Source organism: Delphinapterus leucas, chromosome 19 (assembly GCF_059928025.1).
Source record: "Delphinapterus leucas isolate spDelLeu-1000000601 "Yukka" chromosome 19, BTC_Dleu_Yukka2, whole genome shotgun sequence".
NCBI classification, from domain to species: Eukaryota; Metazoa; Chordata; class Mammalia; order Artiodactyla; family Monodontidae; genus Delphinapterus; species Delphinapterus leucas.
Genome location: NC_143147.1, coordinates 39,250,260 through 39,268,414, shown reverse-complemented (window position 1 = coordinate 39,268,414; position 18,155 = coordinate 39,250,260). Strand labels below are relative to the sequence as shown.

The following is an 18,155-nucleotide window of genomic DNA, read 5'->3' as shown; positions in this document are numbered from 1 at the left end:
TTAAGCCATACGACCTCAACAGAGAGGAATAAAATTAACAAAGTCAATGAGTCAATGCAGGGTGGGGGATGGAGTGAGATCAGGCCCACATTTGGAGCTTTCTCCTCCATATTTTCAGCCCCAAACCTGTATGACCCCAACTCATTCCCAAGCTGGTCTCACGACTTCTCTAACATGAATAATTGTTCCATTCAAACTCTCCTTGTCAGTACCTAAGACAAGAGCCCAGAGGGCCTGAGGAGCCGGTCTCTAGGCAGCTTTTAAAGCCCCTGCACAGGGGGAGATGTCTGAGGATGTTTGAGTTCAAACCCCCAAAGCACTTCCTGACACTTGGGGGGTTTTGTCTAGAGAGCCCTGAAAAATGGTCACTTCCCAGAAGCACAATCAGTCCTTCTCCGGGGATGCCGGGCGGGTCTGATCATTCTCACTCCATCATCTCCTACAGCTTGGGGAAGAACTCAGGTGACTGTTTCCACGGTACCTTCTACTTAATCCACTGGGGTCACGCTGAAGAGGGGCAGCGAGGAGAACTAACGCTGTGAATGCACAGGCTTTGAGCAAACAGGATGATGTGGCGATAAAGGCAATCACAACACGCTAACGTGGCAGCGAGCCAAACACGAGCTGCCCAGGCAGGACTTGTGCTCAAAAGCACTTTAATAGAATTCTTTCAGCAAGTGCAGCAGAAAAATTCATAATGAGGTTCCCCCTCCCCACTGTGTCAGTCAGGTTCTACAGTCGTGTGGATCCAGTGAAAAATCACTTTTAACAAGGATATGGGACACGTACGGACGTTAACCTGAACATCGTGTACTGCAGGGAAAAACAATGATCAAATCAGTGGATTTTTATTTTCAAAGTGATTTAAGTAAGGCATTCTGCCATAATCAGCTTTACTACCCCTATTAGCACAGGAAAACAAGTTCTGAACCTGGCTCCCTAGTGAAAAACGCAAAATTTGTATAATTAAAATTATACTTGTGAAATTCAAACACACTTTAATTTCCTAAGGGTCCCCTAATCAAGTCAGAAGTTCTTACTAAAACCAATTATCTGCTTTGAAAACAGAAGAGGAAACAGATACATGTAGCAGTCTTGTGGAGATTCACAGCCCAATCTTTTCCTAGGTTCAAGCATCCTAATTTGGCCCTTTTTCCCCAGGTAAAAGAGACAATGAACCTACTGGCTGGCTTTTATTAAGTGTTATGTGTGTAAGTTTACCCATTTTTGTTTGCCTTTAGGCACAAAAATGACATATTCGAGAGATATTCCAGAGGGAACTGAGTTGAAAGGAAAAAAAACAGAAACAGGCATGTGCCAATAAATACACACTGTATTTCCACCCACCCACCCCACTCCAGGTCCCAGGTAGATTTTTTTTCTTAAAAATCTCACAGCAGATTTTTTTTTTTTTTTTTTGTGGTACGCGGGCCTCTCACTGCTGTGGCCTCTCCCGTTGCGGAGCACAGGCTCCGGACGTGCAGGCTCAGCGGCCATGGCTCACGGGCCTAGCCTCTCCACGGCATGCGGGATCTTCCCGGACCGGGGCACGAACCCGTGTCCCCTGCATCGGCAGGCGGACTCTCAACCACTGCGCCACCAGGGAAGACCCTCAGAGCAGATTTTCAAACACTTGCCCATTACTCTTTAGAAGGCTCATGTCAACACCAGGGTGAGGAATCCGCTAGACATTCCAGCCTCATTTCTGGAAGTGCCTGACAACCAGGCCAGGTACACCCTCCCAAGGTCCTATCCAGTAAGGCAGCAAGACTCAGGCTCCCCACCTCCTTACCAGGCAATCTACCTGAAATGCTGCAGCTTTTCTTGAGTAACTGGAAATTCTTGCACAAGAGCAACATGGAAATACTCTCTAAGGCACTAAAATATTTAAGAAGCAGTTGTTGCAATGTTCCATCTATACCATCAATATGAAATGTTATCAGGCTAGGGCTTTAAAAAAAAAAAAAAGCCATTGGCCAACAGGCCTTCTCTTCCTGCCTCCCTGGAATCCATCTCAGAGGTGAGGATATTGGCCCTGGTGCTCCGAGGCGGCCTCACCAGCCACCCACCCAGGCCCCAGCAGATGCTCAGAAGGTAAAACAAGATGCCTCCCGGCTGAAAACTTGACTTTTCAGTCAGTGGGAATACAGCCCTCGCCGCGCACGGCCTCTCGAGGGTGGAGAATACTGCGGCCACCTGAGCAGGATTTGGTGTTACAACTTTCATTGGAAGACCGGAAACTCGAGTGCGCCGTGCACACACGCGCGTGTGCAGGAGGAGGCACGCTCAGCAGAGGGCAAGCCCTGGGAGCCGCTCTACCCCGCTGGACAGTTGCCCCCCTCCCGCTGGAGCCGTCACCTCATTAACGTCACTCAGCATCACGCTTTGCGACACTGGGTCTTTCTGCACTCTGTTCCTGCAGGCAGCCCGAAGCCGGCTGCCACTGTAAACTTCTGCTCCTTGGGGAACTATCAAAAGCTTGAATTGGAGAAAAGAAAAAAAAAAAAACTTTCCGTGGGCCTCTCTGCTCACGCTTTCCCCTCCTCCAGCTTCTTCTCTTTGGTGCTTTATTCAAAATTATTACACACACAAACCATGCTCTGAAAGTCACTTACAACAGGCCGGCTTTAAAAAGAAAAAAAACAAGCTAGCGATTGCAGGGGCCTGTCTATTTGCAATTGCCCAAAGAGAATAATTCATTTCGGGGGAGGATACAGATGAAGCCCTGAATACATTCCCTCACCGTTTTCTGCCCTTCAAAACAATAAAAATGTAAAAACCCAGACGAAAGAAGGCCCGGGGTGGCATGAACAGACCCTCTTGACCCCCAAGGAATTTATTCTCCTGGATCTTCTAAAGCACTCTGTCCCCGGAATGCATCATCAAGACCATTTTATTAGATTTTTCTAAACCCTTGAAATTGTCACATAATTGAAACAGAAACAGCAATTTAGGGCTCTGAATGGATTTCTTAAAAAGAAGACTCTGGGCCGGCCCAATATCCCCTCCTTGGCCGCTGTTGTCCCTAACCTAAATTTAAGGCCCTTGCGTACAAAACCCTATTTATCTTTTAAATCCTCCCCTGCCATAAAAGTTACACGTTCCCCTAATGCCTTAGATTTCAGGACATTTGGGTGAAACTCATCCCAGACAACAGGCTAAAAAAAGAATCCATTAGCATTAACTTGCCTGTCACAGCCAGTGACAAATAAATGAATGTGATGCTTTCAGATCAGTCATTGGTGGAACTACCCCCAGGCAGATAAAGACCAGGACTGGGAGACAGAGGCTCACAGGGACACCTCTCACACAGCGGTGTCTCGGCTGTCCCCCCGCTGCTCCCCAGGACTCCTCTCTCAGAAGCAGCAAAAACACGCATCAGATGTAGAAAAGGAAATGCACTCCCAATGCCCACGGAGCATCCCCAAGATAAAGGAGGCTCCCTTCGAGAGCCAGGACCCCAGGAGGAGACCGAGCCACTGACACAGAATTTCCCAAATCTCAACGTGCTGTTCTATCCATCACCCCTAGGAAGGGCCAACGGTACCAATCAACCCATGAGCTACTAGGTAAGGGCCTGTTACAATCTGGGCAGTGCCGTCTCTGGGGACAGTAACAGATGCCTACACTGGACCCTCTATGTGCAGATATCACCCTAGGCCCTTCATATGTGTTAACCTACTTAATTCCCCGAACAATTCTAGGATGTAGGAAATATTAAAATCCTCATTTTACAGATGAAGAAACGCAGGCGCAAAACCGTTAAGTGATTTGTCTAAAACTCCATAGCTAGTAAGTGGCATGTAACTGTGCTAAACAGGTTCTTAAAAAATAGGCAATAGGAACTGAATTGAAACTTCCTGACCAGAGGAGAACAAATGCTACTTCTCAGCCTGAGCGTTTTATAATATTCAGGCAAAGCGCAAGAACCTAAAATCTACCCACTCGTGTCGGATGCAGTGGGGCTGAGTGGTTAAGAGGGCAAAGGGACTTGGGATTCAGACAGACTTCAGACCAAAGGCCAACCCCGACCCTTCCTAGTTCTGTGGCCCTAGGAAAGCTTCTTATTCCCCTCGGACTCAGTTTCCCCACCTGTCAAATGGAGAGAATACCAACTAATGCCAAGGACTGTGGTAAGGACTAAATTAAAGATTAAGCAGATAGAGGCTCATACGGTTCCTTGAACGTACACTGAAACACAATATGTGACAGTCATTATTCTGAGTTTAAGACTTTGCTTTTTGATTATTCAAATAAAATAAAGAAGTACCCTCCCTAAGAATAACTTCCCAGAGAGCCGGGAGCTTGATGCTATCTGCCCTTGAAGGAGAGGGCGAAAAGGGACACCGCGTTTTTTGGGAGCCAAATACTGTCCCAACTGGACCGACCATTCTCTGCTGCCACGGGGGGCTCGGGCCCAAGACCCCGCCTGTCCGCACCCCTCACACCGCACGCAAGGCGGAAGTCAGGATTCCACAACCTCACGCCCCGCACACTAGGCAGCCGCTCACCCAAGGTGACCCCAGGCAGACGCTACCTGTGGAATCACAGGTCAGGGTGCTCTGAGCCACAGAGCAGCCATCGGTGTCATACAATCTGCGATTTCCAAACCTCAGGGTCTACACGCGGTAAGGTCAAGATCACAAGTACAAAACTTTGGAATTCTGTCTATATCACGGTCCCTTGTTAAGGAGGCAAAAAGGAGAGGAGGGGATAAGGCGGAAACAAGAGAACGATAGAGCTCTCTGTAGCTGCCACACACCCCACAGATCAGGGGTGGTATCTGCCCAGAACATCACTCCTAAGAAAGGGGTCGAAAGAACGCAGGATGAATTATGCTTAAGGCACAAGTCCAGGGCGGGAAGTTCCCCATGAAACAGCACAGCCACAGTCCTATCAGGGACCCAGCTTCTACATTGGTCCAAAAGAGCTCGGCACACTGTACGGAGCAGCTCCACGGTCCTGCACGCACACAACAGGTGCCCCAGCGCCTGCCCAGCAAAGCACAGCCGCATCTGCTTGGCCTGGCATTCAAGGCCTTCCACGAGCTGGCCCAGCCGGCCAACGGGGCCCCATCCTAGAGCACCGGGCAGCACACACCCTTTTCCTGCAGCTGCAGGTCCTGACCTCCTGACCTCCTGGCCCCCAGTAGGAAGAACTGCATTCCTGCCATTCTTCCTTCCTACCTGTTCTTCAGAATCTGGGCCAAAAACCACCTCCCCCAAGGGGCTATCTTCACTCCTCCTCCTTCGAAATGCTGTTCTGACCTCTCTTACCGTGCTTATTGAATCCTCTCCTGTAGCACGGGCAGCACCCCGTCCTTCCAACCTAGAGGTAAGACCCCTGAAGACAAGCGCTGTGTCTCCTTTGTCATCCTGCATTCATTCTATCTAAATGGAGGTCACAGAGTGCAAAAGAGCACGACTAAAAGCTGAGGGTTATTTTTTAATTAGTAAAATATGCTTGTGCCTTTATTGTCCAGTAGAGGCAATAAGGCATGAACCTAAGGAACTATAAAACCCAGAACAAAGCACCTAACACAGAGGTTGGTCCCCGGTGCTGGGCAGAGACTGGGAAATAATTACTGAACACTGAATGTGGCATCTGAATGTATTAAAGACATGGCCAGTGCCCACCCCCATCACTCCTACCCTGCTGAGTTTCTCACACCGGCCGGTGTGTTGTATACTTCGCTCACCGCTTCTTTGCTCCACCAGAGTGAAAGCCCCACGAGGGCAGGGCCTTTGTCTTATTCTCTACACCATCCCCAGAACCATACACAAGTATCTGGCACATGGCAGGTGCTCAGTAACGTTTGGTGAATAAACGAATGAATGAGTGAGTGCCCGGCACAATGCCTAATGGATGTATCAACATGGTTTTTGCTAATTTATGATTGTTGGAAGGGCCATAACCAAAGAAAAGGTAAAGTGCTGTGAAAATCCAGAGAAAGAAGTATTACGTCCAAGAAGAAGCAAGGACAGCTTCGTGGAAAAGGTAACGACTAACTCGGGCTTTGAAAGAGGGGTCTGTTTTGTACAGTAGAGAGACGGAAGGGCAGTGCAGATGGGGACCCACAAAAGGGCAGCTCTTCAGAGAAGGCGGAACACTCAGGTTCTAAGCAGCAAAAGGTTAGATGAGTTGGGCAACAGGCTGGAAGAAGACCCCCATACAGATCTTGAAGGACCTTGCCGCCCAGGCTAAGTTTAAAGTTTGTTCGGTGGGCATTGGGAAGCCAAGGAGGGTTTCCTAAATCCCCCCGAAAGTGGGTGCACACACAGACAGTCAGCAAGTACAAACAATGAAAGGCGCTCTTAGTAAATGAACACACCAGATCAAACAAGAGGGCAGAAGTGAGGAGCCCCATCTCTGTTTTGTGTTCTCAGGGCTCTTGGCCGGAGAACGTTCGGGGTTTCAAAATACAAAATAGGACAAAAAGAATGGATGCAGTCTCCAGAGGCACCCAGGAGGGTCAGCTGATTCCTCAGAGCATTCCTCCTTCTCCTTCCCCGGAGGGGCACGGGGGTCTCACCTGTCCGCCAAAAACATCTGACATAGAACACACGCCCTCCAGCATCCGCGTGGACTGACCTTAACACCGAAACGAAAGCACATGAGGAGAGGCAAAAATCCAGGGAAAGGACATTTGTAGGAGAAGGTGCCCTCCCGCCTGAGCTGACACCTGCTGCTACCAGGAACGAAGGAAGCAGCCAGGCTCCCCGAAAAGAAAGAAGCTAAGCCACTAATCCCCCGAGGCCCTCGCTGCTGCGGACGAGGGCTGCAGACACCCCACCACATCCCTGCTGGCGACAGAAACCCACCGGCAGGTCGGTTAACTGTGGCTGCCCAGATGACAGCTGCACATCACCCAGGATCTGCAAGACACTAGGAAGACCCGACCCACAGCAGCAGGGGAGGCCAGATGTCGAAAACTCACCCCTCGCCCTTGAGAAGCTGCCAAGAAACTGCTCCCCCGGAACGGGACATGGGTGCGTGAAACACCCAGGCTGCACTGAACCCATCTGGAGAGCCTTCCAGGGGGCAGGAAAACCCGGCTTCTAGCTCAATCTTGCCACAACTTAGCTATGTGGCCTGTGACAATCGACATAACTCCCCTGAGTGTCAACTGCCTCCCCTGTGAAAAAGGGAGGCTGGATTCCACGCACTCATTTAACAACCAGTTACCAAATGCCAACCATCAGCAGCCCCCTGGCGTCAGGGGGCTTACATTCCAATGAAGAATTTTCTTAGGGCATTTGCACCATCGTAATTTTTCTTATTCTACACAAATAAGTCTATAATAATAGTATCAGCAGACCTTTGCCGGGTGCTACTTGGTGCCAGGCTACCGGCAAAGACTTCTGCATTCCTCTTGAAAACAGCTCCAGGGACTTCCCTGGTGGTCCAGTGGCTAAGACTCTGCACTCCCAATGCAGGGGGCCCAGGGTTCGATCCCTGGTCAGGGAACTAGATCCCACATGCGTGCCGCAACTAAGAAGCCCGCGTGCCGCAACTAAACATGCTGCAACGATGATCCTGCGTGCCGCGATTGAGACCCAGCACAGCCTAAATAAATAAATATTTTTGAAAAAAGAAAACAGCTCCATGTGGGGTGCTCCACGATCCCAGTTTTAAAGGGGAGGAAACTGAGGCTTGGCGGGCCCGAGGTGATTTGCCCAGGGCCACCCAGCTGTGACCAAAGGCAACTGGAGATAGGCTGAACAAATGAGATCCCTCTTGATAAACAGATAAGGCTCTGGCCTCGAAAAATGAAGGAGGAAAATGGTAATCAGGGGAGTGGGGAATGCTTTATTATACATGAGGATAATTAGGGCAGATGGTGAGTTGCGCCCAGACTCACTCTTGCCCCAAGATGCTAGGCTGTCTCTTGGTTTCTCCACACAAGAAAAAGAACCCAAAAGCTTGAGCAAAATTCTTCCAGGTAGCCAACACTTCTGCCCAAAAAAACCGACAAAAGGATATGACATGATTGATCCCAATCATCCCCGTTTCTCCAACGGCTTCAAATTAAGTCATCTTTTTAGAGCAGCATGACCACTTTAATCTTTAAAGATAGAGGGGAGGGAAACTCTTACATATTTTACCAAATGAAGTCATCATCCGGAGAAACAGAAAGATACAGAACAGACCTATCTTCTTCTGATCAAAATGTACTTCACTAATTAACGGCCACTAGTCTCCAAAGAGCTTCCCCTCGACTAGTTAATAATGCCCATTATACTTCACTTGAGATGTGAACATTTCTATCGCAAAGAGGGAGAGATGAACTGCAGGATTCAAAACCCTTCCTTGGGTTGCTGATTAAAATTCTCGTCAAAACAGATTTTTATTTATGTGATACATTAAAGAATATTATGACAGTCCTAATATGAAATCTGTTCTTCGCTGCCGCGGATTTTCTTTTGTATTCAGTTACAGTTTCTTTCCACCAGTCTTGTTTTTAACACCTCCACGGAATATTTCTCTGGCAAGTGTTAGCACGGAGGGACGGCCAGAGAGCAGAGAAATGAATCTTAACTGAGAGACACGTTGACGCATCATTGACAAGCTCTACACCCAGTCCCCGAGGAGAGGCACAGCTCACCTTGCCACTGAGACCCTAACGCAAACGCACACAAGTTTTACTGGAGACAAACGATAAATAAACAAGGCTTGAGTTAACGTTCTACTCTCCTGCCAGCTGGGTTTCGGCCTCCAACACTCCCTTCAGTCTGAAATCCCCCTGGTCGGACTCAAATTCTATCGGAAAATAACCGTTGACAAGGAAGACACTCTCTCCACACCCTGCCCCAGTTCCCAACCACCACACCCCGTCCTCAACCCCAGAACCCTCTGAAAGATGCCCTGAGGGCTCAGATGTTGAGGCACACCAGTGTCACACAATGGTATGACATCACAGGGGTTGGGCGAATCACCCAACCATGGAAGCTCGAGGTCCGGAGGTGCCGGCTGTGGTTCCGTTCCGCACAGCCTGGTGACTGCTCAGAGCGACTCCACCTGCGTACCCCTCGGGGCCCCCGCAGGACACATGCCGGGAGAGGGCCCAGTTCTGGAGCCAGGTTACGCCACTTCTCAACCCAGCTGTGCCTTGGTTTCCTCATCCAGAAAATGGAGACAATACTGGCACCCACCTCACAGGGCAGAGGTGAATACACATCACGTCCCTACCACAGTGCCCGGCACACAAGCTCAATTAACACTGTCATGGTTACTAGACCTCTCACAGGATTAGTGTGAGGGCCTCACAAAAATAACAAGAAAAACATTAGGTAACTGAACCCGAATGGAAAAGAATACATATATATGTACACACACGCACATGTACAACTGAATCACTTTGCTGTACACCAGAAACTAACGCAGCGCTGTGAATCAACTGTACTTCAATAAAAGAAATTAAAAAAACCAAAACAGCGGATCCCACATATGTTTTACCATACGCTAGCTCTTTTTTTAGGCACTTTACCTTTCTTAATTTATTTACTTCTCACCAAAACTCAGTGAGATAGGGAAACTGAGATTTGAGGAAGTTAAAGGATTTGCCCAAATTCACAGTTAACAAGTGGCACAGCTGGGATCCAAACACAGGCTGTTAAGCTTGAAAACAACAACGGTGATTAAACCAACAATAATGGTGCTGGTGAGGATGAGAATGATAATTCTCAAGGCCCTGACCCCGTGCCAGGCTCTTTTACTGTTCACGACCCGCTTCTGAGGGCGTTACTGACATCACTCCCATTTTACAGATAAGCAAACTGAGAGTAGATGATTTCTCGGTGTTGCAGGACCTGGGATTCAGATGGAGATAGTGGATAGGAGAGTTCCTTGTAAAGTAACGTGCGTCATAAAAAGTATTGTTCTGAAATTCCTGGAATTCCATGGAAAGATGTCCTTCCCCAACTGGTTTAATGTCAGCTCACATCCAAAAGTCTGATAATTCACCTAAGCCAACCCAGACTCCAGGGGTGGGGGGCACACTTTGACAAGTTTGAGAAATATTGCCTCGTTTTTAAGTTCAATGCATCCGTGAAAAGCCAAATGCCAGAGTATATTAAAATAAAATATTGTCCTCCTGGTTTTAAAAAAAAATGGGGGGTTGGGGAGGAGCAGCAAGGGAGAGGAGAAAACAGGTCAAACCCACGGTTTGACCAAGTCAGGGATTTTTCCAGTTTCCCTCTAGGGTAATCTGATCCGAGTTCTCGGTGATCAAATGACTAACCTGGAAATTTGAAGATTCACATTTATGGAAGAAACAGCAATTCTTCCAAACTGAGGAAACACTGCTAATCCTGGAAGCCTTCTGAAATGTCAAGGATCACACACAGTTTGGAAAGCAACCTTTAAACACTTAATACGGTCCCAAAGTTTGTGCTCAGTACAGAAATAATCTAACCTCTTTGGTTCATTAATTCTCATTATTTGCTTAAGCTTCAGGGGGAAAAAAATGCCTAAAGAAAATATTTCACTATTTTTGTTTAGAGATTTGTGTTTCCTTCGAAAGAGGGAAGGGGAAGGGAAGGGAAGGGAAGGGAAGACGTGGAAGAAAGAGGGGGGAGAGAGAGAGGGAAGGGAGGGGGGAAGAAAGGGAAAGAGGAAGGGAAGGAGGCAGGGAAGGAGGAAGGAAGGAAGGAGGGAATCACATGGCAGGCTCCAACCTGAAATTCTCAAAATACCATCCACGACAGCTAACTATTTCTTCATTAATGTACAGAACCATTCCTTCCATTGCACGGCTCAAAGGTTCCACTTCTGGGAGACCATGCTTAAAGAAATAAACTGAATTTGCTAAAACCACAGCACTATCCCTTTATGACCTACAGTCAAACGCTTCACCTTTTCCCCTTTCCCTTAAAAGAGTGCCAAGACCACAAGATGCGGGAAAAGTATTTCTTCCGATATTACCCGGGGAAGAGAAAAGTATAATTAAAAAGTGCAAATTTAGTGTGGAAGCCATAGGCCCTTTAAATTTCACCTTAAGCTTTATGCAGCTGTGATACTGTGGCCACACCTGGCAAGCTCAGTGAAAATTATGTTAACTACACACTTGGGAAAAGGTGAAGGCCTATCTCAAGCCTTTCAGCAAGCTTTGTAGTACCACTCCTACAAAGGGACAACGTTTCCAGCACTTCTCCGCCCAGGCACCAGCACCTGCACCAAAGAGTAGCACTGCTGGCTTCAAGTGTGCCCAGATTTACCCAACCTACCTGAAACCAATACATCCAAACACTTCCTGTCAGATTGAGAGCTTCATGGGTCTACAAAGTTGTTTTTCCAAGAAAGGACAAGCTGTTTACTTAAATTCTACTCCCCTCCATAAACTCTAAGTTGTAAGACCTCAGAAGAGCACCCTCCAACAAAGAGTCACGAGTAAGTATCCAACTTTTCCTGATATGATCTCAGCGATGCTTAAAAAATAAATAGAACACTTGCATAAATATTGCAACAGATGGAGCTATGTCCTCCCAGGAAGGATCGGGCTTGCCCCTGCCCCCAGCTGGATGCTCAGAACCCACCTGGGGACAGCTGACTTGCAGACGCACGGTTATTTCACAGAGCGCCTGCCCTGGCCTCTCCACAGCCACGTGCTGATACCCTGAAGAAACGGTGTGCACCAGGTTTCAACGCTTCCTTGCCAGTGCTCTGTTGGAAACTTGAAATCCTTGGCAACCACCTTGGAGTGCTAAAATCCTATTACTGATTCTCCTACTTACCTTGGGTTGCGCTCGACGAGGAAATGCAACTTTGGGGTCAATCTGGGGAAAAAATGCAAAAGCAGGAGTCAGCTGCATGACTTTGAGGGGAGAAAAACAATTCTGACTAATCACCTAGTTATTAATCACTCATTTCTCAGGCTTTTAACCCAGCTTTTAGTAACTTCTCAGGCAACTTAAAAGCTTCCTTAAAGTTTGATCTAAACTGCAACAGTCTCTCCCAAAATGTAACAAACACAGTGAGCCTTTCTGAAACATCCCACCATGAATTTCAATGTGTAATGCTGTAATACACCAGATCTCATGTGTTCTTATTTAGGCAAGGGCTTTGCTTGCATTAGGGCTTCATGCATCTAATTTGCAATGCATGGCTGGGAGAAAAGATGAGAACATCATCACTGAAAAAAAAAAAAATCATAACCTGAAATTTACATGGAAGACCCTTCCAGCAGCACGGAACTGGATGGTAGTTCTTCTCCTCAATGATAACTAAACAACACAGGTGGGGAAGGGGATTCCAAAATTTTTTTAAGTCAACAATGTCCAAAAAACTCCCCATCAACATGCAACACCATGCTCTGCTTGAATTAATTCACTCATCTTGGCAAAAGTAAAATTACCTAAGATAAATCAAAAGGATAGTTCTTTCTGTAGTCATACCTCAAAAGAAAGCAGGTGTCAAAAACTACAGAGCCCGAGTGGGTTCTTAAAAATAATAAATTAAAATAAATGGAAACATCGGAGATAAATGCACCTGGATTTTCAAAATCACAGGGGGTAAAAATCTATGAGCAACCTAAACCCATATTAGAAAAGTATGGGGAGAGGATAAAAAAAAAAAAAAAAATTACTGAAAAAAAGCAGTCAGAATCTAGTGCAACACTTAGGATGCTCCCGCTACCCCAACCCCAGTCTGAATGGAAAAACTACCAGTACACCAGATCAGACATCTGCAGATCTGAATCAGGGACCGGCTTTAAAACTCTGAACAATTCCCACAGAAGCATTTGAGTCTAATAGGCTGATTTGGGGTGGGGGGGAGTTGTTGGACAGAAAATATGGGTAAGGAAAGAATGAAAAAATATTCCCATTGTTAGTTTTCATTAGTTTTCTAAATGTCACAAATCTCTGGGTAAAATTCAACACGGAGCGTGGCATGAATACAGCTACAAGTTATTTATTTATCCGCTTTGGCTTTCATATTAAAATTTTCCCCTTTTAAAATGTAAATCTCAACCTTGTTTTCAGTTCTGCCATGGGGGGCGGGGGCGGGGAGAGTAATGCTTTGGGAAAAAGCACAGAGGAGGGGGGAAAGTCACACCAGAGCTAACTCTGTTCCCAGACTTAACAGCCCCTAGGACCTAACCAGTAAGACATAAAGATTTACCACTTTTATTAAGGTAGTTTAAAGACCTCATAAAAGTCTGCAGCATGTTTTCCACCTTTAAACATCACCTGAGAAATGAGAGATTACTTTGCAAAAACTAAAACAGACAAAAATCTCTGATCTAGTAAACTACCCTTTCATGGAGATTAACATTACCACAGCTACAGGTATATTCAGCACAGACTAGGAGCTGTCGACAGGAGAAATACAACAGGTGTGGATTTTCCATTCTGTTGACCAAACGTAAGACAGGTATGTCTTTTCATAAACACTCTCCCAAAGTTTTTTTTTCTTTTTTAGCTGATCAGCACTAATAAGTCACCTTGTTTGTGGGGTAAAAGGTGAGGAACGTGTCAGAGGTGAGGGAGCCAGAGGAGAGCAGGGAGAAGTAAAGAAAGCAGACCGCTAAAAAATTATGTATATCTAAAGTTACAAAACTCGAAGCCAATTCAGAACTCCTGTATAGGGTATTGCGGTAACAGCGTGTTATACCACAATGAGAGATCTTCTGTGGGCCAAGTGTACACGCTGAGATCTTAAAAGGAGAGGACGGGTCGAGAGAAGTAAGGCAAATCCCAACCTTTTTGTACATCCCTGTCAACTGTTTTTTAAAAACGAACGAAAAAAAAAACTACCAAAAATGAAAACATTAGTTAGTTAAGTACAACTCTACTTACTGTAGCTACAAATCCTCTAGGAAAAGACTAGGGTACTATTTTGGATGTGAATGGCCGTTACCTAAACAAAGCTTTTAAGGTAACAGTAAACAAGATCCTCGTTTCCATGTCAATAAACCAACCGCTTCTGCCTCCGGCACTGAACGTTGAAACAAAGTCAAAAGCTAGGTTATACTAAATAATAGTGACCAAAACATGTCTACAAACAATTAGTGAGGGAAAACGGCAGGCGCTGTATCTGATACTGAGGGAGATGACCCACCAGACACCACAGAAATCAAATACTATTAATACTTCTCCCACCCGGGATGGACAGAGGGGTGAATAATAAATTCCCGAATTTGCCTTGAAATATCTTTCCTCTTTAATTTTACTAGCTTTTTGAACTGTCTAGCCAAGAAGTCAAAGACATAAAAATTCTTCAGACATCCGTTATCACCCTGCAAACGACTGTCCCTGAAATCAAATGATCTGAAAGTGCAAAAAGGCTGGGCCACAAGCTAGGACAAGTTCAGTGCAATTAATAAAGCAACTTAAAGTGTGGGCCTCTTTTTTTGGGGGGGGGGGGGTAGGAGGCATGCACCTGACCTCTGATCAGAGAAAAAGGGTAAATTTGCAAAATCAATTCAAGGGTACCAAAGGTGGCCAGGTTCTCGTCTTCTCTGCCATTCAGTGTTAAAGCCAAAAGGGACATGAGAAGATCACTTGTTCCACTCCTTTATTTTACAGAAGAGGAAACTGAGGCCTAGAGGCAGGGAACAACTTGCCCAAGCTCTGCACTGGCAGCTGGAACTAGAGAGAGATTCCCCACCCCACCCCACCCCTACCCCGGCCCCCATCCCACTCACCCACCACAGAGAGGTGAAGTCCCCAGCAGCCCAGCACTGTATCCCAAAGTCACCTCCGGGCCCCTGCCTTAAGGCGGATGAATAAAAACCGTGGGGAAATTCTAGTAGACAAGGAAGGCAGGAGAGCCACAATAAAATGCTATGAACTCCCCTTCTTCTCCCCCATTAAATGTATTATTATACACTGATACTTTCTTCCCTTCCTCTTCTGACCTTAGAGACTTTTATCCCCTCAACAATGGACTTTAAAACCTTCTAATGCTGTAAAAGTACCCACACTCAAAGGATCTGAAAAAGAAAAGAAAAAACAAACAAACAAAAAAAACCACTTTGAAACCCAAGACCTTATCAGCCTTAGATTTCACACCATCTGGAGTCACCCACTGGATGCCCAGCTTGGATCTGGGAGGTATCCTTTCCTTCTCAAACCACATTCCAAATCCGAAGTGCCCAAGAGGAACCTGTTGCCTGGACTGTGATTAGTGCCCCCTCACCTCCTCCTGTCCCCAGTCCCCCTCGGCCCCCAGTCCCTCTCGGCCCCCTGTGCCCCTCGGCCATGAAGCAAGCTGTGCCTTCTAAGAGCCGATTCCCAAAGCCACAGTTGGTAACGCGGGCTGGGCTCGGCTGACAAAGAAAAGTTGCCTCTGATCGGTGGTGGAGTTTCTTCGCAGGGTCCTTTGGCCCGGAAGATAGCCTCTCCCCAAGCCGACCCCTCCCCCAAGCCTAGGCCTGGCAGCATCTGGGGCTGCAGTGGGACAGGCTCTAAAAAGAAAACCCCAAATCCAGCCTTTGCGGCAAACTTTAGGACCGACTTGCAACCTCTGCTTCAAAGTACCCAGTTCTCAGCACAGAAGCAAAAGAAGACACTGTCTCTTTAAATTGGGCTGTCAATGCCCAGATCGGTCCTGAAAAGGGGCAAACAACAACAACAAGGAAAAGCAACCTACCGTCTTGGAATCTAACTCGTGGTGGGGCTGACCTAATACTTTATCTACACTTGCTGGGTCTGCGAACGTGACGAAACCGAAGCCTCTGAAATGAGACAAAGAGGGAGAAAAACAAACAAGAAAATGTGACACCATCGAGAGCAACAAGGAGCGAGCCCTAATGCAGAACGGAGAGCAAAGTTGCCCCCGCTCACCCCCACTCCCCACCCTCCCCACCCCCTCCTGCCTACAGCCCTCGGCCTCGCAAGGAAACACATCAAGGTTAATGGGGGAAGTGGAACGGGGGCAGGGCGGGTGGAGGTAACTTGGAGAACGCTGGTGTCTCCACTCTTTCGCCACCTCAGTTTCTCTCCTCCTCCTCCCCTTCCCTTTCTTTAACGCTTTGTTTTATTCCGAAGAAACCCAGGCACTTAGAGGAGATCCAACCAGCTTTCTAAAGGGGCTTAAGAGTTCGGGGAGTTGGGAGTGCGGGGGAAGCACACATTAAAAAAAAACAAAAAAAACAAAAAAAAAACAACTATGTGGAAAGTGAATGAAGCTGAATGTCATTTGAAACAGGAGAAAAAGAAGCGACGGGGAAATGACTTAAAGCGGAGATGTGGGCATCTGTGTATCCAGAATTCAGCCCCAATTAACAATAACCTTTGGGGTTAATGGAGGAGGGGGGAGGATGGAGCGACGTTCGAAACCAGCCACATGCCTGAGCCCCATTCTAAATCCGCTTAGCTACTTCCGAAGACACCTCCAAAAATAACACTTAAACTTTGTTCTAAAATAAAGACAAAATCCAGAAGGGAATGCTTTACCTGGAGCGTTTCGTAGTGGGATCTCTCATGACCATACATTCTCTAATTTCTCCAAATTTGCTAAAATAGTCTCTAAGGCTATCTGTAGAGAGAGAAAGAGAGAGATTGGGGGGGGGGAGAAGGTGTGGAAAAAAAAAAGCAATGCAAATTTTGATCAAGGACAAAAACCAAAAGTAGTTTTCTGTTGTTATTCTGGGTTTTTTTTTTTTTTGCACACGCGGGGGAAATTCGGCAACAGAGGTCGCGTAGAGGGCTCGGAAAGGATTTGCTATTTAAAAAAATAACCTTGCACAGGAGAAGTGGGGAGCCAATGGCGGGGGGGGGGCTCCTACACCGGGATAACAAAGAGCAATAAAGAAGCCAAGAAGGGGGGGACCCAGGCGTCCCCCCCTCCCTCCCTTACCTGGTGAGGTCTGCCAGCTCAGTCCACCGATAAACATTTTACTAGAGGGAGAAAACATAACAGAAGTGAGCACCGATGTCAGATCGGCCATTTTGACGTGTAACTTACAAAAGCTAAAAGGAAAGCGGGGAGGGGGGGAGCGAGCGAGCGAGAGCCCGGAGGTGGGGTGGGGGAGAAGGTGACGGCGAAATGCAATCCAAAGGTGTGTAACTTCCACGGGGGGGGGGGGCGCGCGGGAGGGGGGGGGCGCGGGAGATGCCCGGCTCCGCGCACCGCCGTCCCCGCCGCTGCAAGGAGAGCGAGCCCGAGGCGGCGCGGTGGGCAGCGGCTGGAAACTTACCCGGGGTCGTGCTGGGAGTCGTTGGCGCTGCCCGAGGTGCCTTGGCTCCCATTTGCCTCCATATCTGAGCCCCCCCGCCCCCCCACCCCCAAAAAACCGAGCCCCACAGCGATCGGAGCGGAGCGGCGGCCGGCTCCGAGCCCCGAGATCTCCCGCTCCCTCCTCCCCCTCCTCCTCCCCCCCGCCCGGGCTCCTCCGAATCTCTCTAAGAGCGGCGGAGCCGGGGCAGCGGCGAGAGCCGTCACACGTGGGCTCGGCTTAGCTCAGCCCCGCTGCTCGCACACCCCCCGTCCCCGCCCCCCCGGCCCATCCCCACCTCTCCCCCTCCTCCTCCCCACCCCCATCCCCTCCTCCTCCTCCCCCTCCTCCGCGGCGCACGTGGGGCGGAGTTCTAGAACGTCGTGTAACCAATGCCGGTGACGTCACGCACCCCGGTGCGGCCCCCGCCTGCCCGCGCGCGCACACTCTGCCCCCCGCTGCCCGACCCACTGGGGCGGTGCGCGAACCCCGCGGCCCGAGCAGCCCCGCCTCCGGGCGGGCCGAGCCAAGGGGAGCGCACCCCGACTTCCCTGGATCACATGGGCTGCGGGGGGCGGGTGGATCGGGGGAGGGGGAGGCGCGGGGAGCTCGCCGCGGCTCCACACTGGGGCAGGGGAGAAGATGCCCCCCACCCCTCTAGTTCGGCCTCTCCATTCAAGTTCCCCGGACCCGGCCGCCAGGATCCGGGATGGCAACAGCCGCCTGCCCGGCTCTGCGCCCTTTTTCCAGCCACCGCGCAGAAATTTAGGTCAAGGACGTCGGGATCAAATCCAAACCCTGGCGCCCCTCGGGCAGCCGCCGAGACCCCCCAGGATCGCGGGGCTTCAGGATTGCGGAGACTCTCCCGCACAAACACCAGCCACAAGTTTTATTTTCCTTTCGCGCTGGAAGTTCTCTCTGGCTCTCGCTCCGCACCGGCACGTCTTGCGCGGCTCCCCGCCCTTACCCGGCAGAGGTACGAATCCTTGCCCGGGAA

The 18,155-nt window shown here is 48.6% G+C and overlaps 1 protein-coding gene across 4 annotated transcripts in view; it reads right to left on the bottom strand.

Annotated features, from left to right (window-relative positions):
• MSI2 (musashi RNA binding protein 2) overlaps positions 1–17,300 on the bottom strand; it is a 388,015-nt gene extending 370,715 nt beyond the window's left edge. For 2 of the 4 annotated variants that reach the window (XM_022552618.3, XM_022552619.3), the window contains exons 1-5: positions 17,141–17,297; positions 16,801–16,841; positions 16,398–16,479; positions 15,592–15,676; positions 11,733–11,774 (exon numbers count right to left, since the gene is read on the bottom strand). In XM_022552618.3, the coding sequence (XP_022408326.1) occupies positions 11,733–11,774; positions 15,592–15,676; positions 16,398–16,479; positions 16,801–16,841; positions 17,141–17,202 (312 nt within the window). In that variant the 5' untranslated portion in view covers positions 17,203–17,297. Of the gene's footprint in view, positions 1–11,732; positions 11,775–15,591; positions 15,677–16,397; positions 16,480–16,800; positions 16,842–17,140 lie in introns of all 4 variants that reach the window. The other 2 variants (XM_089900876.1, XM_022552616.3) reach the window with 2 other exon arrangements.
• Positions 17,301–18,155: the final 855 nt, after the last annotated feature.